A 22,254-nucleotide genomic window follows, 5' to 3' on the forward strand; every position below is an offset into this window, starting at 1 on the left:
TATGCCCCGGCGCGTTGAGCAGCATAATCCTGATGCCTACTTGATGCCTGAAGATTGATCTCCTCGAGGTTTTGGGCTTGGCCCTTCTGCCTGACGATGACACAGCCATTTTGTATGGTCAGGCGGCTGCCGTTAAAGTCGCAGATGGAACCTTCTTGGAGAATCTCTTTTGGCTTGGCCTTAAAGCAGAGTTCTTTCTCCTCGATCTTGAGAAATGCATCTGTGCCAACAATGAATGTGTCATCCGTTTGCAAGGCCGCGATGCCAAACAGGTCCTTGTCGGCGATGTTGTTTGCCGTGATCAGAAGGCACGGGTCAAACGAAGAGGTTTCCATATTAAGCTTGCGGCAGTGATGGTCGTGATATGTGTTGAACCAGTGGGCTCCTGCCTCTGCGATGCCATATAGCGGCTTCACGATTCGCAGGATTGTTCCCTCTGGATATCTTCTTTTGAGTTCTTGAGGAAGGGCTGCAAGGATGACACGGGCCAGCTTGGTCTGGGATTGTGTGTATGCCATCGTGATGTCTCTGATCATGATGAACATATCCCGTGTGCAGAGAAACGGTGCTAAGGCCAAGGCCACGCGTTGTGCGGGCCGGCTGATGGTAGGGGCTTGTGTGAGGATCCCGTTTCCCATCATCATTGTATCCTTGCACAACGAGGCGTGATTTCTCGTATGGCGTTGCAGTATTTCTTCCTTAACCTCTCTGACCATTCGTGATTTGAAGACACGATATCCACCATGTTTATTCGCATCGAATTCTTCGGGTACAATGACCCCAGCGGCGAGGAGGTTCGTGAGCTCGAGTGTGTCGGAAGCTTCAAATGGGAAACCGGTGCTTGTGATCTTTCCTTCAGCTCGTAGCCGCTTGGCTAGGCCGAGATGTTCCATTTCTTTTCGAACAAGAAACGCATTAGCTTCATGATGAACGATAAATTGAACGGGTGAGCAAACAATAGTGGATTCTGATGTGCCATTTTGTGCAGCATCCTTCCTAGGTCGGCCACGCCTGCGCGGCCTCTTTGGCTCAGGGTATTCGAAAGGTTTGGGTTGGTCTTCTGTGGTAGGAAGAGGAAGAGGTTGTTGAGTTGTGGGTGGAAGGGGAAGAGGGTTTTGAAGAGGATGTTGTTGATCGGATTGTGTTGAGGGAAGGAGTGATTGTTGTGTTGATGGGTCTGTGCGGCTAGGGCTAGGGTCGGGTTGCAACTGAGGAAGGAGCGATTCCGGGTGACGATAGTACGGTTGGACGCATGTACTGCGAAATTTCGCTGGTCCGTTGTCCAGGTCAACTGCGATTTCCGTATCCGTCACCTCGAGCACTTTATATGGGCCTTGCCATCCGTGCTTCTCGCGAAATACGCGAACTTCGCTTCCTAGCGCTAGGGATAGGGCAGGCGCAACGCTGTATCAGGCCCATTACGCGTATTTAACGCGGTCTGAACCTTCCTCTGGGCGTTGATCTTCCTCAGCTCTGACATCGTTCGCCACACCGCCTTAGCTCTTGCCATTGCGGAAGGTGTAGGCGGCGAATCCATCGTCATTCGAGGCAGAGCACCGAAGACGAGGAGGGTTGGAACGAGGCCATCCGGACCGGCTGTGTCGTTGACAGCCTTGAAAGCCATTTGAAGGACTTGATCAGGGCTCACGGTATCCTTCAGCTCTGCCTTTAATATATCATATGCTCTTCGGACGGGCACATGATACTTCTCAACCTTCCCAACAGCCCAATGTGCTTCCACAGGCACCTGATGACACGTTATTCCCATCAATTTCGCTTCTGCTTGGAACTCGGCAGCAGCGAAATTCGTGCCTGCGTCATGAGTGATCACATCGGGTGGTCCAAGGTATGTATCCATCCAACATTGTTTCAACGCGAGCCACGTTTCCTTGGCCGTCATGTTGGATAGGAATCTCCCTGCCTGATAGGCAGTGGCTTGATCAACAACATGGAGGACTGGTCTGCCACCCAATGTCATGACATCAACGATGACTTCGTAATTGAAGTCACAATCATCCTTCAAGCTGAACTTGAACCTTCGTGGCGGGTCGGATTTCATCTGACAGTAGTGGCAGAACTTCTTGATCATTTCCAGAGCTTCGATTTCCACATCATGGCCAGCCGAATTCAGCAGCTTGTGCAGCCGATACACGGATGGATGACCAAAACGCGTGTGGAGGCGCCGCAATTCAGCCTCCGTGAGATATGCCACTGATGCCTCTTGTTTCCGCAAGAAGAACCACGCGTGACCCCATCTTCGAATCACTGGAACGCTCACACCATTGCCAACGAGCTCGTTCGTGACGTTATTTAAATATACGCCGAGCCGATCCATATCAGCTAGGCATAGGAGGAATGGCGTTGGCACGTTGACTATATGAAAATCAACCTCTCCCACTGGTGTGTTCAAGGTGATCACGCCAAGTGGTGTTTCCAATCTTCCTGCACCAAATCTAACTGGTTCGGGCTTGCGATCATCACGGAATTGGACTGGGGCATCTCTCGTTGGAGAGCACGCAGTTGTTCGATTCCTCCGTCGATATGCATGCCGCACCTGTGTCCGGCATGATTCCTTGGAACGAGTCTTGAGAGTAACGATCTAGTATGAATTGTGTGGGTTCGTCACTGTTGAATAACTTGATGCCTACTGGAGAGATCCGATGATGGAAAGCTTCGTTGGACAGAAGGTCGCAGCAGCGTAGAACGATTCATAAGGGTCAGAGGAGTCAGAATCATCGGATTCCTCGGTTCTCGAGTCATCCTGATCCTGTGATTCCCCTTCATAGTCAGCCAAGAACATAGCATACGAACGAGATTGACCGTGGAAGCCTCTCTCTCGTAGATACTTCTCTTTGGCTGCTTTTCTCTCGTTTTCAGGATGTCTCGTTGAGAAACAACCTTCCTTGCCGCAAACGTAGCATTTCTTCTTCCAATTTGGCTGACGCCTTTGTGATTGACCTCTTGTTCCGCCGGAATTTCGCTGAAATTTGCGATCCACGAAGTGCTGATCATGTCCTCTATCCAGGTCTTGGGGATATTGGCCACTGGGTTGTTCAGATCGTTCATCTTGCATGGCAGATAGCGATGATCGAAGCTGTGATGCCAATCCCTCAAATGTAGGTGCGGGAGAGTATATCGCGAGTCGGAATTCAGGCACACCACGGCACGCCCTGAGCGTTGCATCGATCAGGCCACCTTCGCCGCCAGACTTATCCCCGAGTGCTCTCCTACAGAGCCGCAATTTCGTAAGAAGGGCCTGGAGGACCTCGTCAGATGACTTACCGGGCATCTCAGCCCGAAGTCGGCTGAAGGTGAGGGTGCTCCAGTGGGTATGATACATCTTCTGGTTGATTTCGGTGTCAAAGTGCTCTTTCATCTTCTGATACATCTCAGCGAAGGTTAAATCAGTGCTGATTTCGTGTAGAAAGAAGGACTGAGCTTCCTTGGCCAGAATCGAAGGAAAACACCATGGAATTTAGACGGAGGAATGTTTGCTTGACGGCACACGCTCATGAATTTCCGGATCTTGTCATCGAAGATATCGTATGGTTCGCCGGTATAGGCTAGTTTCTTGTCCCATATCTTAATGAATCTAATCGTGAGATCGGCCTCAACTTCCTCGTTCTCGAATCGAACAGGTGGAATGCTCGTGTATGCATCTCGGAAGTTGGTAGTCCGTACGGGGAGCGTCTGCTGATACCGAGGGGATTCGCGCCATTGATGCTGAGGCTCTTGCTGAGCGGGTTGATGGGTCTCAATGATCTGAGGATTCCGGTTCCGCCGGTCGGGTAATAGTTGGCTGCTGGATTACTACCGGTGCCGGTGACGATATAGCCGCTTTAACAGTTCCTTGGAGCAGCTTCTGTTTCACCTTATATGCCACGGTGTTTTCAGCAACCTCTTGACCAAGCAACTCGTTCTCATCCCATTCAGGAAGTTCGTTACTTGTTAGAAGGCCACATAAAGCTCGAGAGATGCTAGAGTTGGCCTTGCCCATATAGATCCCCCTAATTCTGAGAAGCGTCCGGAGTCTTGATCTAAGGCGTGGGTTGATTAGTTCGAAGTCATCATAGCTCCATCCCGTGAAGTCGTTATACAGATCCCCAAGCAGGGCAATTCCGTGGTTACGTTTATCCACCGTGTATGTTGCCACACAGCCTAAGAAGAAGCTGTTGCGGTGGACAAGGGAGGAGCTCTGGGTGATAGGTTCGTTGAGGAAATCCGCGTCGAAATGCCTGATCGGGAGTGAAGGAGCTCCACGATCGTCAGGTTCCGTTCAACGAGTTGCCTGTCTTCGAGAGACACGTTGGCCGGGGTATCCTGGGCTGTTGCCGGGGCTAGTGCGGCAGATGAATTGTCAGACATATTGACAGGCTGTGTGCTGAGAAACAGGGCACAGGGTGTCAATGAGGTTATCAATGTGCGATAGGGCACGCCTAAGGGTCGCTGATGACAGCAAAGCTTAGGCACGGTTGGATAACTAGAGTGGGCTCTGATGCAGAGTCTTCGTAGCAATCCGCGCGTTGTAGCAACTATCCTACCGTCAGGAGCTCGCTTTGCAGAGCGTGACGATAGGTTAGCTCTCTTCCGTCTTGCTGTTCTGTGTCACCTTTGCCGGGCGACACTGATCAGTGTGGACAGGCTCTTCACTGCAGTGAGGTTATTCGAACTGGTTCAATTGGTTATATCTTGTGTAACTAGGGAAACGTGTCCCATACAAACTGTGTGCAAAGACCTTCCTCCCTGTGTCTCACCTCTTACTCGCACGTGACTAGCGCGGTCGATTAGTTATACGTGCGCGATCGGTGCCTAGTGCACAGGTGGATCCAACATACACGTCCTCATGCGCACGTCCTCATGCGCCTCGCTGACTGTCCACCCCAGCCGATCGAGGGGCAGCGACTTACGAAGTACAATGGAGAGTGTGACATTGTCTGGCGCGGAATGCTTAGTAGTTCAGGATTCCTCGCGAATTCCGCAAAAAGAGGTCATAGACAGGCGACCTCCAACTTTAATTTCAATGATCTATTTTGTAGTGTTCTCTACTGCGACGGCGTACAGCAATGTAGCTACGGCGCAACGCAAGGTAGCAGTAGCCAGTGTTAGAAGACGAGTTTATATTATTACATGCTCGTTCTCGCCGTGGCATCTTCGTCCATTTCTCTCAAGCTTTCACTCGCATATCTCTTTAGTTTTATAAGGTCCATTCCCTTAGCTGTCTTCTCAACAGCTTGAAAAAGCCGTCGCTGCTCCGGTTAGTTCCCAATCCGGGTTGCTTCTGGGACAACTTACAAATGCGTTCTCCGTCCTCGCGATCAAAACAGCCGTCTTCGTAGAGGACATTCCGACGAGAAATCTCCATGTTCTCGGCCACAGGGTATGGAGGGTCTCCCCCGAGTGTGTTTGGGGATCCAAGCTGTCCCTGAAACTGTGCAATCGCCTGGAGATCCCGAGGTGATAGTGTTGATGAGCACTCCTGCGCAAATACGCGTGCTCTCTCCGAATTCTCTTCAATCTCTTTGAAAAGTTGCCGCATAATACCAAAGATAATTGTTTGGAAGGTGACGGTAGGGACCTCCGTATGCGTGCTGGGTAAGCGACTGGATGTCTGACGGAGGCCCTCGGATTGAGATTTCATGGCCTCTTCGATTTGTGCCATCTGGGGCTTGTGCTGAGTCGCATTGTTCGACTCGCCCGCGGCGTTGCCTGATTCCCCTATACCATTCACGTCAGTAAATGTTCGCTGCCGCCATGACATATCACGAAGCCGTTCTTACTATCGTCCTGGCGCTCGGGCTTTGGAGCGGCTGTCGTGGCTTCGGCGTGTAGGTTGGGTTTTTGCTGGGCGGGAGAGCCTTTCGCACTTGCGTAGGAGTCGAAAAGAGGACGCCGAGGTTGTGACATTGTCTCGTTTAGATTCGCTACCACGAGCTCGCATGTGCTCTTAGTAGCGCGTGTAAGCCGTAAGTGCCGCAAGATACTCACGACCTAGAAGTCAAGCGTTGAGTCAAGGAATGAATGGAAGACGTAGTTGGTAGCAGAGCTGGGAAACACGACGTGAAAGCCGGACAGGTAATCATACAAACCAGCAGTCTATGGTGGCGTCTAGCAAGCGGAGCGTGTAAATATCGCCATGTCTCGTTTTCCCACCCTAAGGGGTGTCCTGACGGCTCTCTAGAGTCGCTCCATTGGAGCTGCGGCTAATTTTCATGCATTGTGAAGTATTGCTATCTCGTTAGATGCAAATGTAGGTATCGCGAAGGTCGCCGTCATCTTCCCGAAGTTGATGCCGACGTGGGCAGCTGTAAGGCGCACACACAACTAAACAGAGAGTGATGCGTTTTTGCGTGTCCCTACGCACACTGGAGCGTTGGGCACGGCACCAAGCATCAAGGACACCGGCTGCCGCACGCACAGCCATGTGAACAGGCAGCCGTGTGAACAGGCAGCCGTGTGAAACAGGCAGCCGTGTGAAACAGGCAGCCGTGTGAACAGGCATCGGTATGTGGCTGCCTTGTAAACCGGCCGGATCGCCTAGATAGTCCGACCTGGCTGCCTCCTACATAAGGATGAGGCAGTCATAGCTTAGTTGGAGAAACAACGATCCACTTCATCTCATCCATATGCAAATGCATCAGATTGGTAGCAATTCCTACCCTTTGCTTTGATTAGCACCAGTGAGCCATTGTGTAAGCCTCACACCATAGCTCAAGTCTGCTTGGGCACCACACGTGGGCCGTTGACTCGGGCTCGCACCAAAAACCACCAAAAACAACCATCGTGACTTACATAAGTCGCCCCCACGAGCTTACCCAAGCTCACCACCCCACGAGCTTATCCCAAAGCTCATCAATCCTTTGGCTTGCTAACCAGCTAACCTTGTGGTGCGACCGACACCCTTGACAGCTAGCAGCCAACATTTCTTCACCCTCGTGATAACGCTATAGGGTCAATACCGTTGCATTAAGGTGTCTTTCGCTCGTGACGACTTTGGTGATAGGAAGTTTTGCGAAAGCCCGTGTAATCGTATATCACTATCGCAAGTGTCAGCTGGCAAGCAAACCGACCACACAATGGCCAAACCGACCAACGAAGGAAGCTCGGTCAAGCAAGCTGACGATAGAAGCTCGCCACGCCCGGCTGAAGAAGATGATGGACCCCGGCTACCGGACGCAGTCCAGCAACGCCGCCCGAAGCGCAACAGAGTCTCTCTCAACCCCAAGGACAATCATTCGCAATTGGCAGACCAATTACAGCAGCTCCCAGAAGCTCTCAACGCGTGGAAATGGTCCATCCGATTCCTCAAGCTGATGCGAGACAAATCTAAGGAAGCTCTCGATACCTTCACAGTCCGTGACAAGGAAGCATGTGAAGCCTTGGAAGATCTCCTTTTCCACGTCTGTGCTCATCAAATCAGCCTACGCGAAGTATTGGCTGTACCACAAGCCGGCATCTCGGACCTCGAACATGTGCCTGCATGGAGAGCAGTGGTGGAAAAAGCCTATATTGTGCCGGAACCCACAGAGGACAACATGATGAAATTGATCTCGAAGATCACGCCCAAGGAAGTTGATTCGAGGTCAATGACATCAATTTGGTATATCTTCCGGATGCCGACCAACAACTTCCCACGGAACAGCGAGGTATAAATTCTCAAGCTATGTTGCAGTCAACGGAACCCCCAAAGGCGCCAACTCAGTCACAATCACCTTCAGGCGTGAGGAAGCAGAAAGGAAGCCGGCATAGCCACCACAGCCGCCGCGACCGCCGCAGTCACCACAAGCATCGCAGATACCTACGACTAGATGATTCAAGCGACTCGGAATCTTCTTCTTCCAGCAGCAGCAGCTCTGGAAGCAGCATTGGCATTGGATACGCTCACAGCCGCCGGAGCGCCTCTCTCCCTACCACACAGACCTTTCAAACCTCTAGTGATGTGGAAGCTGTTGCCAAGAGGCTCAAACGTGACAACATGGGTGTTTTCAACCCCAATCACAAGGATCCTCATAAACAAGGCCTTGTGTCCCTCTCAAGCGGCAGCAATGTGTACACGGATGTATACCTCTTCTGCGAGCGCCTGCGAATGTACAAGGATCTCGACTCCTACGCCTTGTCGCAGCACTATATGTCTTTCCTTGCCGGCGGAGCTCTACAGTGGTTCATGAATGAACTTTCCATCGAGCAGAAGGATCGCCTTATGAAGTCATCAGTAGAGCGTTTCTGTAAAATGCTCATCAAGCGATTCCAACGCCCAGCAGCAGAGGTCTCAAGGAATTACACGGCATTCCGTATACCGTGTCAATGTGGAATGCTGGTGAAGTCTCCTTGCCTCAATGGATTCAACGGAAAGTCTCCTAGCAAGGCAAATCAACATCGAAAAGGACTACCAAATCATCCAAAGCATCCACCCTTGATTGCGGTCCAAATCGCTACTCACCTCTCTGTGCCCACTAAACGCACGCCAATTGACAAGTGGGTACGAGAAATCGAGGAACGCCGACCCCTGATCTCCGCGGCATTGGAATTTCGCGGCAGATACGATGAACGCCCCAAGGCCGTGACCGTGACCGCAACTACCAAAGTCGTGATCGTAGTAGTGATCGTGATCGCAGCTTTAGGAACGATAGCCGCGACCGCGACCGCAGCTATCAGCGAGATCACTACCAACGCGATCGAGGCCTTGACCGCAGAGACCGCAGCAACCCCAGCAGCGACTCACGGGCCAAGGAAGGCGAGAGAACCGCCCCAAAGATCCTCAGCGCAATGAGCGAAGCGGCGGCTATGAGAAAAGGTCCGCTTTGAGAAAATTACCTTGCCAGCGAGGACGAAAACAAGCAAGATGCTTCAGACAACAAGAAAACCGCCATTTCCGACGACGATGAAGCCAGTGATGTAGGATCAGACGCTTCTATCGAGGAATACTACGTCTGTATGACCTCAACTCCTGAGAATCTTGGCCAACAAGGAAACCACCAATGCCGAAAGTGTAACCGCAAGTTCCTCCCGCAGTGTGTTATTTGAGCACACACAAGCACGCTGCTGTGTGTCTGCTCAACAGCTCCAGCAGGAGGCGACCCCAGCAAGACCTTCGTTATGTGGGAAATGCTACGCCCAATTTCCCTCACGCAATGCACTCTTCAGGCACCTTCCTGGCTGCGTGTCACAGCCCAAGGCCCACTCAAATGGAGAGGCATATAAAGCCGTAGAGCAGCACAATCCAATTCCTCCCCAGAAAGCCCAGTATCTTTGGGAACAATCGCGAGCGCTATCGCAGGAAATCCTCGAGCCACAACCGCTCGAGCCGCCATCGCACGATGCCCCTTTCGGCTACTCATATCTTCGCATCAAGATCAAGGCAGCTCCCACAGGACCAGAGACCGAGGTCTGTGCGGATTCCGGGTGTGGCAACCCCCTGATTGACAGAAAGCTTCTCAAGAGCTTCGAGCACACCATTGAGAAGAAGCCTCCAACGCCAATTGCAGGCATCAGCGGCAGTGTCCGCTGCACAGACTGGGCCACGTTCTCCTTCTATGCAGAAGGAAAGAGGGCTGACGGTAGCAGCGCCGGCATAGCTAAATTCACCAGTTCCGCTTGGGTGACTACCGTGGAACCAGGAGCCTTGCTAGGCAATGCCTTCCTCAAGCCGTATGTTGGAAACATCCACTACGACAAGGAAGTCGTTCAAATAGGCCTCCTTGACGACTTCGGTATCCCTTTTAACATCTATAAGCCTCATAAAGGGGTAGTCCGACGCGTTCAGGCCGTCAGAAAACCATGGTCCCGGCAGGCAAGACAATGCTAGTCCCAGCTAGCTGGAAGGAAGTCCTAAAGGCCGTTCCTTCGCTTTTCATTCCAATCATCCCTTGGCCGCTCATGCTCTCGTTGACCGAAACACTGTCCCAGCGGTCATGTTCACGAACACTACGAACCAAGATATCATCGTGAACCGCAAACAGCGCCTAGGGCAGATCAAAGAATGCGAGGAATCGGGCTACTTCGCTGCAGCCTCATGGAAATCAGCTCTGACAGCTTTGACAATAGCCACAGCGGCCTTGGCCCCAACAACTTCTGCAATGACGATTGAAAGCGCTCCCAGAGCCATACATCGTATGATCTTGCTATCAATAGCACCTTCCACCTCTCAGACGATGTTATCGCAATAGCTGACGGACTTTCACCCCGGAGGAAGCCCTGTTCTAGCAGCAACCGCAGAATCAGTTTCAAGCTTATCAGAAGCTTTGTACGCATACACAACAGCAGCCAGCAACGACAGCCAGCCTTGGTCAACAACAAGAAAGGAGCTCCACGTCACAAGCACCCAGCTGAGTGCAGCAGCAACAGCCGATACTCCTGACCTTGCCCCTGAGACCCGAATTCCGTATCAAACGCACGTTCAACGCACGCCAGAGCTCCCAGAGGTGTGCACTGACGACGGAATTCACATCTATGCGCAGAAAGGCAGCTTCGTGACCAAGATCAAAGCCCTTGTTGAAAAACACGCCAAACTATGGAAAGACTCGGGCACAGCTGAAGTCGAAGCAGGCCACGAGCTCACAGTTCCCCTTATCAAGGATTGGCACACGCACAAGGTGGCTCAACGCCCCTATCCTCAGGGATTACGAGACAAACAGGTCATTGATGAAACCCATGACAAGCTCCACGCACAAGGACGTATGGAATACGTGCACGGACCAACCCTTTGCAGCCCCGTCTTCGTTGTGTGGCGAACAGCCCGAGGAGAAACCAAGGGCAGGGTCGTCATCGATTTGCGAGCTCTTAATAAGGTCACCATGCCAGACAGCTATCCCTTGCCATTGCAAGAAGACATCATCCAAGAGCTTCGAGGCGCACAGTACATCACAGCAATCGACGCATCGTCCTTTTACCACCAATTCCGAGTCAAACTCGAACATCGTGATCGTTTTACCCTCACGAGCCATAGAGGACTGGAAAGACTGACTGTTGCACCAATTGGCTTCTGCAATAGCCCGGCCTACGCCCAGCGCTATATGGATCGAGTGCTTCGACCATATAAGGGGTTTTGCAGAGCGTTTATGGACGACGTTGTGATCTATTCGAAAACGGAAAAGGAGCACTTACAGCACCTTAGCAAGATCTTCCAGCTATTCGAGCGTTTTAACCTCACGATGTCGCCAAAGAAAAGCTGGATTGGGTATCCCTCTGTGCAACTCCTTGGCTTCCGCGTTGATGCCTTTGGAATGAGCACAACGGAACACAGGCTGGCAGCCTTTGCAAAGCTGGAATTTCCAGACCAGCTATCTGCGTTGGAAAGCTACATTGGAGCAACAGGCTACCTACGGCATCTCTTACCGTATTATGGAGCCCTCATTGAGCCATTGCAGCACCGGAAAACTCAATTACTAGCCCAAGGACGAGAAATTGGCAAAATTCAGCAAGGTAACATCAACAAACGCCGTGCCTTTGCGAGGAACACCAAATTCGAGCCTAGTGAAAAGGAGCGGTTGGCATTTGAAGCTATCCAAAAGGAAGTAGCCTCCGGCAGGATGATCCACCATATGGACCCAAGCAGGCAACTGTTCTGTCAAGTTGACGGGTCCTTGCAACGAGGATTTGCCTGTACCTACTTCCACCTTAAAGAAGGTTACGAATGGAAGCCTGGCCAAGCTATTTCCTCAACAGCGATGCAACCTATAGCTTTTCTCAGCCGCACTTCACCAACGCAGAGAGATCATATGGTCCGTCGGAATTAGAAGTGGCCTGCCTAGTCTGGGCTATCAAAAAGATGCGCACAGTGGTCCAATCGTCAACGAAGCCCTTAATCGTGCTTACGGACCATTCAGCCACACAGCAGATCGTCAATAAGACCTCCCTCGACACTTCAAGCACGGACAGAGCAAATAGACGGCTAGTAGTAGCCTCCATCTATCTCTCTCAGTACGAATTGCAGGTTGATCATCTTCCAGGAAAATCAATTTCATCCCTGATGCCTTAAGCAGGCTGTCAGCCCCTGAGACCGACCAATTGATCGAGCGACAACGACCTGACTACACAGCGCTTGACGATGTGCTCCTTGCGTCTGAGGCCATCATGGATCCAGCATACCGCATCAAATTCACAGAAGGCTATCAGGCTGATACCCATTATCGCAAGATCCTTCAAATGATCCAGGACAGTGAGAACACGGTCAAAGCTTCTAGGGCCCGGAAATCGCGAAAATCAAGCGCAGAGGAATTCCCTTTTCGTGGACCAGGGTCTGTTATATCACGAAGGAAAAGATGGATATGTTCGTCTCTGCGTGCCCGCAAGCCTCACGCACGAATTGATGCAAATGGCACACGACGACAAGCACCACTTTGGCGTTGTGAGAATGCTCAAGGAGTTGGAAACCTATTCGATCAGGAACGTCTCTTGGCAAGCGAAAAGCACATCGCCAAGTGCAAAGCTTGCTGCCTTGGACAGACTGATCGACAACAGCTTGCTGGAAGCTATCTGCCCAATCGACCCCCGATGCTTCCAATGCAGTCAATTGCAATGGACTTCATCACAGACATGCCTGCCGTCTCAGCTATGGGCTCACCCTGGCATATTGAAGGCTTTAATGCCTTTAATCAATTACTTACAGTCACTTGCTTAGCTAGCAAGCGATGCCTACTGATTCCAGGCAATGCAAAGTATAGCGCCAAGGACTGGGCAGCCTCCCTAGCTAGGCAGCTCATGCTATGTGATTGGGGCATGCCGCGCACGATAGTCAGTGACAGAGACCGCAAATTCACCTCTGCTTTCTGGCAAGGGCTCTGGAAGGCCTTTGGCACCAGAATCAGCATGACAACGGCATATCATCCGCAGGCGGACGGCTTGGCCGAGCGGCGCAATCAAACAGTGGAAACAGCGTTGCGACTGGCCTATATTGAGGACCCCAACCTTGACTGGAAGACCCTTATTCCTTCGCTGCAGTGGCATCTAAACACAGCCTACAACACCAGCACGAAGACCTCAGCCCATGAACTAATGTACGGTTTCCCCTGAAAGGGCCCTGGAGGCTGTTGATCGCACAGCCAGCGCAGAGGCAGACGAATTGCCCTACATCAAGGAAGCCTTGCGTAAGCAGGCCAGCCTAGCTATGGACCTTGCAGCGATGAAGGCCAAGCGTTGGTACGATGCCAAACACCGACCTATCCATCTCAAGGCTGGAGACAAGGTATATCTCAAGCTTCATCAGGATATCACCAGCCAGGCAGGCCACCCAAGAAGTGGTCACAACAGCGGGAAGGCCCTTTGTGATCAGAAGGATGGTTGGAGACCTGGCCTGTGAATTGGACCTTCCAGAGCAAATTAAGGTCCACCCAGTGATCTCAATACACCACCTCAAGCCAGCTCACGAAGGCTGCTTTGAAGAAGCTCACCCGGACCAGTAGAAGTCACAAAGGACTTTACGGACCAGGAAGGCGAATTCTACGAAGTTGACAAGCTTCTGGACGTACGGGTCAGGAAGATTGGAAGAAACAGGAAGCCCGTCACGGAGTACTTGGTCCACTGGAAAGGATGGGGCAGCATGCATGATCAGTGGGTCAGGAAGGAAGAGATATCGTCAAAGGCCCTGGATGAGTTCCACGGGCAGACGACGGGACCGCGAGTGGTTCGCAACAGCAAAGCAAAGGGACGATCGGAAAGTTCTGACATGTAGCCTTTGTTGAGGCAGTCACTGAGGACAGTGGAGTTTTCTTTTTGAGGCCGGCATTATGATGCGTTTTTGCGTGTCCCTACGCACACTGGAGCGTTGGGCACGGCACCAAGCATCAAGGACACCGGCTGCCGCACGCACAGCCATGTGAACAGGCAGCCGTGTGAACAGGCAGCCGTGTGAAACAGGCAGCCGTGTGAAACAGGCAGCCGTGTGAACAGGCATCGGTATGTGGCTGCCTTGTAAACCGGCCGGATCGCCTAGATAGTCCGACCTGGCTGCCTCCTACATAAGGATGAGGCAGTCATAGCTTAGTTGGAGAAACAACGATCCCACTTCATCTCATCCATATGCAAAATGCATCAGAGAGTGAGGAACGGGGGTCAATCATTCAATTCATTGATCTCTGACGAGCTCCATCAGGTGCTATGCAACCCTACTTTTATAACCACGAGAGGCCTCCCAGCCCCGTGCTTTTCCCTGGAAAAGTCACTCCAGCCAGTGGTTGGAATCAACCAGCCATCTACCGTGGTCAAGCACTTTAGGCGCGTGACAGGTTGCCCCTTCCTCCTGAAGAGTTCGTCCCGAACTCTTAAGTTTCAAGACAGACTGGTCGTAGTCCGCCAGAAACGCTTTATCCACAAAGTCGCTTCTGGACACCCAAGAGTTCTCTTCATCTCCATGTCTTTTCCATTTCACAAGATACCTCCGACGACTTTTCGGCCCTTGATGATCGAGAATCTTTTCAACGTCATAGGTAGACTCGGGTATAAACGGATGATCCTCAGGCTCAATAGGCTCTTGATTTCGAGTCCGATAGAGCTCCAAGCTGCTGACAGGCAAGACATTGTGAATCTTGACTGTTGAAGGCAGGCGTAGGCGGTAGGCTAGTTTATGACCCCAACGACTTGGTCAATCTGGTATGGCCCGACGTACTTGTCAGTCAGCTTTTGGTCGGACGTCTCAACGGAAGGTTCTTGGTGGAAATAAGGACCCAATCACCCTCCTCGAAGGACATTTGCTGTCGAGTCTTGTTATAGTGTCGCGCTTGTCGCTCCTGGGCTCTCGTGATAAGGAGGGCCGTACGTTCGTGAAGTTCTCTGAGGCCTCGGACTCGGTCCATGGCGCGAATGCTGAAGGTTTCGAGTTGTCCCTTGACATGACCCTTAGACCGTGGCTGATAGCCCATCAAAACCTCGGCTGGAGCTCCTTTCACCGTGTCATGGTATGAGGTGTTATACGTAAACTCCGCCAATGGCAACTTGTCCATCCAATCTGACTGCTCTTTGTTGCAGAAAGTCCGTAAGTACTGTTCGATCGTCTGGTTGACCCGCTCGGTTTGACCATCAGTCTGAGGATGAAAAGACGTGCTGAGGCGTCGCTTGCAATGAAGCAAATGGCAAAACGTGGCCCAGAAGTGCCCGTAAATAGGCTCCTCGATCGCTGACAATGCCATCAGGCATTCCATAATGCTTGAAGATTTCCCTCAGGAACACATCTGCCAAGCCATCACTGGATATGCGCGACGACACCGGAATGTATCGTGCGTAGCGGGTCAGGCGGTCGACCACGACCAGGATACTGGAGTAAATCTTCTTCTCACATCGGACCGGCGGGAGGTCCGTGATGAAGTCCATCGAAATCTCTTGCCACGGACGGCTTGGCGCTGGCAGTGGCGCTAGCAGCCCGTACGGCTTATGATGCCTCGGCTTTGCGAGCTGACATTCGCGGCAGGTAGAGACATAACGACGCACGTCTCGACGTAATCCGGGCCAGTAGTACTGCACCTGGATCCGCTTGCAAGTCTTGGTTCCGCCTTGATGGCCGGCAACCTCATCGTCGTGAAACAACACTAGGATCTCGTTTCTCAAACCCAGAGGCACGAAGATCTTCTTGCGGTAACACAACAGCCCCTCGTCATTGGTGCTCCAGACTTCTGACGATAGCCCACCGGCGGTAACGCTACCAGGGACAGTGACAAGCTGCTTCTGTTGGGCAACAAAGGCGTCCCCTTGCTGTGCCGCCAGCAGGGCCTCTTGCAGTGACTCTTGTAACGTTGATGCCGTTACAGCGGTGCCCTCCTCCTGAGACGTCGTCCTCGACGTCCTCAAGACTCGTGCAACACGCCTGAGACGGTCGAGCTTAGCTCTTCCATCAGCGACAGGGACAGCCAGGGGCGACCTGGTCTGATCGCGTAATTCGACAGCCTGTCTAGAGTGCATACGGTCCCTACCCGCAGACTCACAGGAAACAGCCGATCAATCTTTTCGAGGGCGACGGGGACAGCCGGTCGCGAACCGGACTGCTCGCCAAATCCGACAGCCTGTCTTGAACACACACGGTCCCCTTCCGCGGGTTCACAGGGAAACAGCCGGTCAACATGTGCATGGGCGACAGGGACAGCCGGTCGCGAACCGGACTGATCGCCAATACCAGCAGCCTGTCTTGAACACGCACGGTCCCCTTCCGCAGGTTCACAGGAAACAGCTGGGCAAACTTTTCAAGGAATGACGGAACGCACGGATCTCGCAGCCCGGCTGTTCTCATCACCTTCTCATGGTCCGGCCGTCTTGATAATCCATCCGCAGGATTCTTCAAGCCCGGTCGGTAGACGATTTCAAAGTCAAAGCTGCACAACTGGTCTAGTGCATTCATCTGTCGATTGGTCAGCTTAGCTTTGGACATGAAGTACTTATGGTTCAGGTGGTCCGTCAAAACGGTGATCTTCTGCTCCGTATACGCAAGGTAGTGGCGCCAATGGCGGAAAGCTTCTGTGATAGCTAGCAGTTCGCAGTCCGGGATTGCGTATCTTGTCTCTGCGTCCTGAAGCTTCCGCGAAAGGAACGCTACGGGGTGCCATCGATCGGCGTGCAGTTGAGAGATTATTGCTCCGATAGCGAACTGGGACGCATCTGTTTCGATTCGTATTGTCTTGGAAGGATCGAAGTGTCTGAGAACAGGCCCACATGTGAAGGCCGTCTTGAGATCCTCAAAAGCCCTCATTGCTTTTGGATCCAGCTTGAAAGGCTTCGATGCCCTTGCGGAGACGATCCGTGAGCGGAGACACGATCTTGCTGTAGTTCTTGATAAAGCGGCGGTAGAACCCAGTAAACCCTAAGAAAACCTGTATGTCTTTTACAGAACGGGGTGCTGGCCATTCTGTGATAGCATGGACCCGTTCCTCTTCCATGTGGATTCCTTCCTCATCGACCACGAACCCCAGGAAGGAGACTTTCTTCACCGAGAATTCGCATTTGCTCAGATTGGCGTAAAGTCCGGCTTTTCGTAACCTTTGCAGGACGTCCTTGACATGGCCTTCATGCTGTTCCGGGTCTTCACTGAAGATAAGGATGTCGTCCAGATAGACAACACAGATGATGTCAACCAGGCCTTCTAGTGCATCGTTGATATATTGCTGGAACGAGGCGGGAGCATTGACCAGCCCAAATGGCATCACCTGGTATTCGTAATGGCCATAGTGGCACCTAAATGCTGTTTTCCACTCGTCCCCTTCGCGAATCCGGAGTCGGTGATATGCGTCCTTTAGGTCGAGCTTGGTGAAGACTTTAGCTCTACCCAGTCGGTCCAAGATCCCCGAGATCAATGGCAAAGCCGCTCGGTTCTTCTTGGTCACCTTATTCAACCCACGGTAGTCGACACATAACCGTAGCTTCCTCCCTTTTAGGAACGAAGAGAATCGGAGAGCCTGCAGGACTGATTGATCGTCGAATCCATCCTTTCGCCTGGGCCGAAGCGATGTATTCGCGTAATACCGCGAGCTCATGTTCTGACAGATTATAGATGGGTCCTGGAGGGGGTATTTGCCCATCGGCTGCCGAAGTGCCCCGGAACTGTTGAATCTGTACCTGGTTTTTGTTCTTGGGCTCGTAAATGGGAGAGCGTTCCCGAATCCTTTGCCGCGGTGGTGGGCTATACTCTGGCGACCTGGACCGTCGTCGTGAGCCACGTTCGCCCGATTTTTCTAAGAGGGCGCTCAGGAGCTGCTGTATCTGCTCCCCTTGCCGCCGCGAATGGTCGATCTGCTGATCCAGCTGTTGCCGGATCTCTCTAGTTCGGTTTGCGTTCCCTGAGCTCCATTGAAGGCCACGTTGGAGGTGGTGGGTTCAGCCTGTTGCCCCACATTCTCACCCCGCTGGAGCCTACCATGCGACTCTTTTCTTTCTTCGCAGCTCTAGCCGCTGCGAGCTGATCTAGCCGTTTTTGTGTCATGATTTTTCTTCTGTTCGTCGTCGGCGAAGGTCTTGGTTCAGCCTCGCCGCTATCTGATGGAGATTCCGTTGCATCCGATTCCTCCACAGGGGGAACCTGCGCCGAAGATGGGAATGCTGTCTGTGATGCAGATTCCGCCACCTGAGATTGGTGCATGTGGCGCTCCACTGCTCTGGCCAGTTCTGGAGGAAGCTGCGATAAGTCCATGATTCAAGCCGGTCCCGTTCAACGGTCTCTGTGCCCTAAAGGAGAGAGATCAAACTGTAAGGCGCACACACAACTAAACAGAGAGTGAGGAACGGGGTCAATCATTCAATTCATTGATCTCTGACGAGCTCCATCAGGTGCTATGCAACCCTACTTTTATAACCACGAGAGGCCTCCCAGCCCCGTGCTTTTCCCTGGAAAAGTCACTCCAGCCAGTGGTTGGAATCAACCAGCCATCTACCGTGGTCAAGCACTTTAGGCGCGTGACAGCAGCCCTCCCCTTGTCGCGAGGCTCCCTCCGCTGCAAGCTTCGCCACCCCCGACACTTCCCAGGCATGTACATGTACATTGTCATATATTGGGTCAACGACGAGGGAAGAGGAATTAACGGACAAGTCCTGCCTCGCGTTCCTCCTGAACCCCGGCGCAGGGAGGCTGCGGACTAGTCTGCACGATTCGGTTCGCCCCCCTGCGCCTACGGAGAAGTTGGCTACTCGTAATTTTGCAGCATTAGCGGATGCGATCGGTGCATTGATGCAGAAGCTGAACCTGGTCAAAGACGCATAAACCATCTCAGGGGTGGCCGGCAGGCGTCAGCGAAGCAACAACGGACCACAGCCCGGAAGTGGAGGAAGGCGCATGATCCCACCCGACAATATGTGCAATGAGATGGCCAAAGCTGCGCCTTGGGGATTCTCGGATGATTCGCTGGCGCTCTCGTCCCGGCCAAGGCAGCCCGTCTCATACTCGTGTAGAAAGTAAAGGAGGTAGGCACCACCCCTTTGTCCCGGTTTCCATATCTCCCATTTTCTTGCAATTCTCCGAAAGCCAACGAGGCCCTCCTTCCCGCCATGTCGACTGACACTACCTCGACTATGCAGGGGAATATGAGTTCCACTGAATCGATTGCCTGTGGACAAACTGGTCATCTTCGTGCTCGATATGCTTCTTTGTCCTACCTCGCCCACATCAGAATTCTCGGATACCGAAAGCCAATTCAACGGCACAAACTGTCGAGACAAATATCCGCAAGACGAGATTGCAGTGTCACCTACACAAAATATTCAGCCCTTGTTTGCACCTAGCGATCTTGAAGAGAGTGGTTACTCTTCCTTTTGCGACGATGACAAGGAGAATCGTCCTCCTACTGGGCTCGTTTTCGAGTCACTGTATCCGATACTTGCCATCGAGTAGAGGCCAGAGGTACAGTCGAGAACGAACAAGGCAAACAGGTTGAGATGGAACTTGACCTCCCTCTCTGCAAGCCTGTTAGAATTACTATCAGCCTTTCTCAGTCTTCTCCTTCGGACTCGTCACGACACACCAGGCAATGCGAGCGGAGAGACCACGGCGGATATCCGGGGTGTAAGTACAGAATGTCGAGCGCCTAAAAGAAGATGGCAAAGCCATGGGCAAGGGCATAAGCGACAGCGGATTCACAATATCCGGAGGAGCAAGCAACCAGCCGTGGAGGAGTGTTGAATTGTTATATTTTCACCAGCCCTTAGAATGGTAGTAACCTAGTCCTTAAATATCTCGTCTAAGAAATGCTGGTTCCACAAGCTGGCATTTGCATCCTCGCTAGCCTTCATGCGAGACTTGTCGGGGATCGATGATCCAAGACGGCGTCGGGTGTGAGTGCCCCTGCTGCCTTTCCAACACGAGTCCAAGTCTAAGTGAGTCGGTCAACTCGGTCATGAGCATACTGCGGCGAGTCGTTCGTGGCGATAGAACTGCCCGGTTTTCCTGGGTCGCATGTGACTTGAGCATGCAGAAAATTGAATCGAGGCTCCTCGCTAAATCCCTTGTCTGAGGTTGACTGTTGCTTTCTTACTCTCCACCATAAGCGTGATGAGTGATTGCCGCTGCCTTTCCCTATGTTAAGGTGTCGTACGCCGGAACAGCCCCCCACTTCATGCTTGGCGAGCCGCTTTCACTGCCATCAGAACTGTAGTCGTTCACGGCGAGCTCGTCGCCCCCCCAGAACTTGGACTTCGATTGACACTTCATTTGCGGAGGTAAGTTAAGCATATTTGGACGTCTGGACACTGTCTACAGCGTGAATATTAGGGCGAGACGAGCCGGTTGTCCTTAGCGAGCTCTTCTGCGAGTCCGATGAAGTCCTTTAGAATATGTCTTTCAGACGACTGGTGGACATTTGCGTGAACTAACGTGGGTATTTCCGTCGAGGAGAGTGTAACTGAACTAAAGAAAAGATCATGATTGACGTGGAAAGCAGGGCTTCCATATATGCTTCGGAAGGCACCTTTGCGTCGCGCATCCAACTTGGAAGGATTACTTGGAGCGTTTGCACGACCTGAATGCAGCATATTCCTGTGGCCCAAACTTGGGACGCTTAAATATAAGGAATTGGCCGTAGACGGAGGGCGTACAGTGATGGAATTACCGTCTGTCTGATTCAGTGCCCTCAGGATAATACAAGGTGCTCCGTCGACCGTTCAGTACCGGGGTCTGTCACCACAGACAGCTGCACCTCTCTGTCTACCCGTTTCCTCTGGTGTTCTCTCATCATACTGTCCAGAGGTACTGCTGGCACAACTAAAATCGCCAGACAAAGTCCACACTGACCTCCAAACTGGTGTCTCACCCAACCAGTCACAGAACATATCAGGAGCACAGATGATGCTAGGAACACCAATCCGCTCACTGCTCCAAGCCACGGCATCCCCTGGTTTGACGTCGGCTGCTCTGGCTGAGGCTGGTTAGAGTGCCGGTCAAAACGACGGAAAGACTGTGTCTTCCTCCATATCGCCATAACCATAATAACGGTAACCAAGTGAGACACCATTGGAGCAGCGCACCAGTATTCGACGCCGGATAGCGGGAATTGCCAGACGGTCGCCCCAATAAAGGGAAGGTGAAAGACTAATGCTAGTCCAAAAATGATGATTCTCGCCTTGGAGGGGTCAGGCACAACAGCGCTACAAAAATAGGCGTAAATCAAGGGATCGACAATTTGAATAAGCTGTAAACCATGAGTATATCGGGGAGATAACCAGACGGGCCTGAGTGGAGAGTACCTCGATGATGTCGACGCATAATATTGTGACTCCTTTCCAGGCCGTGAAAAGGGTAGGCAAGGACGCCTGGTAGGAGTGCATTTCTCGCACTGCCAAACAAAGCGGCGAATATTAGTCCGGAACCCAAGAGGAGACATGCTGTGGGAATCAACGCCCATGTTCGCCTACGCACAGCTTCTCCTGGCTTGACTCTGATCAAATTTTCTTGTGGCTTGACTCTGATCGAAGCTTCTCGCGGCTTGGCTCTGATCATCCAGTACAGGTAAAGCGCCAGAAAGACCATGGTCACGGCAAACACGACACCGGCCTCGGTGACCTCCCTGACGGTAATCTCGTCCCGCATGTCGAAATGTGGCAACCTTGAACGGTGGAGAGAGCGTAATTTAGACTTAGAGTAATGAGAAAATGAGCACCGGGCTTGCCCGGAACAAGACGTGCTTTATATAATGTTAAGTCGTAACAGCGAATTTTGGTACTTGGAAAGTAGCGCTTGGATGAAGAGAGCCACAGGACGTTGTCTAGTCGTTTGGCGAATGGGCAGACATGCCTAGGGTGAGGTTGTAATGGGTGCTTCGTGCATAGTGAGGTTACACCGTCATTGCCCTGAGAAGAGGCTCTAGTTAATATGATGATTTACGTATATGAGGCGGGTGAGCTTCCCCCCCATTAAAACGGCCCTGGTCAGAGTAGAGTGGCTGGAATGGCACGTCTTCAACTGGTCAATGCGGTTGGCTCACAGTTACGAGGCCATCCAGTATCTCGGCATCACCAGCAGTGCATACAACCTGGTTCATGCACTCTAGCTTGCAAGTGTCTAAGCACTCCTTGACTAGGGTCGGAACGCCATGGACCGGCACAGAGGGCAACCAGCCCAGGGGCCGTGACGACACATGAGCTCTCTGGTGGAGATGGACCAAACAAGGATGGCCAAAGACACGGCAAAGGTGTCGTTGATATGTGACAATTCCGCAAGATGGGTTTCGTACTGGCGCGCAGAGCCAAGAACTTGGCTCTCTCCTGGTCGGCCTTACAGGGGCCATTGGTCGTGAGCGTCAAGAAAAGGCAGGATTGTCAGGCGGCAAGGGAAGGAACAGAGAATAGATCTCTGAGATG

At 52.2% G+C, this 22,254-nt stretch overlaps 1 protein-coding gene across 1 annotated transcript; it reads right to left on the reverse strand.

Annotated features, from left to right (window-relative positions):
- Positions 1 to 16,652: 16,652 nt before the first annotated feature.
- Positions 16,653 to 17,447, reverse strand: HRG_07310 (reverse transcriptase (RNA-dependent DNA polymerase) domain-containing protein; the record flags this gene model as incomplete). Its single annotated transcript, XM_044865781.1, has 4 exons — positions 16,653 to 16,745; positions 16,839 to 17,078; positions 17,121 to 17,173; positions 17,240 to 17,447. 4 exons carry the CDS (start codon positions 17,445 to 17,447, stop codon positions 16,653 to 16,655), a joined length of 594 nt encoding a protein of 197 aa, XP_044718745.1.
- Positions 17,448 to 22,254: the final 4,807 nt, after the last annotated feature.

The sequence above is a fragment of the Hirsutella rhossiliensis genome, assembly GCF_020360975.1.
Source record: "Hirsutella rhossiliensis strain HR02 chromosome Unknown scaffold00008, whole genome shotgun sequence".
NCBI lineage: Eukaryota > Fungi > Ascomycota > Sordariomycetes > Hypocreales > Ophiocordycipitaceae > Hirsutella > Hirsutella rhossiliensis.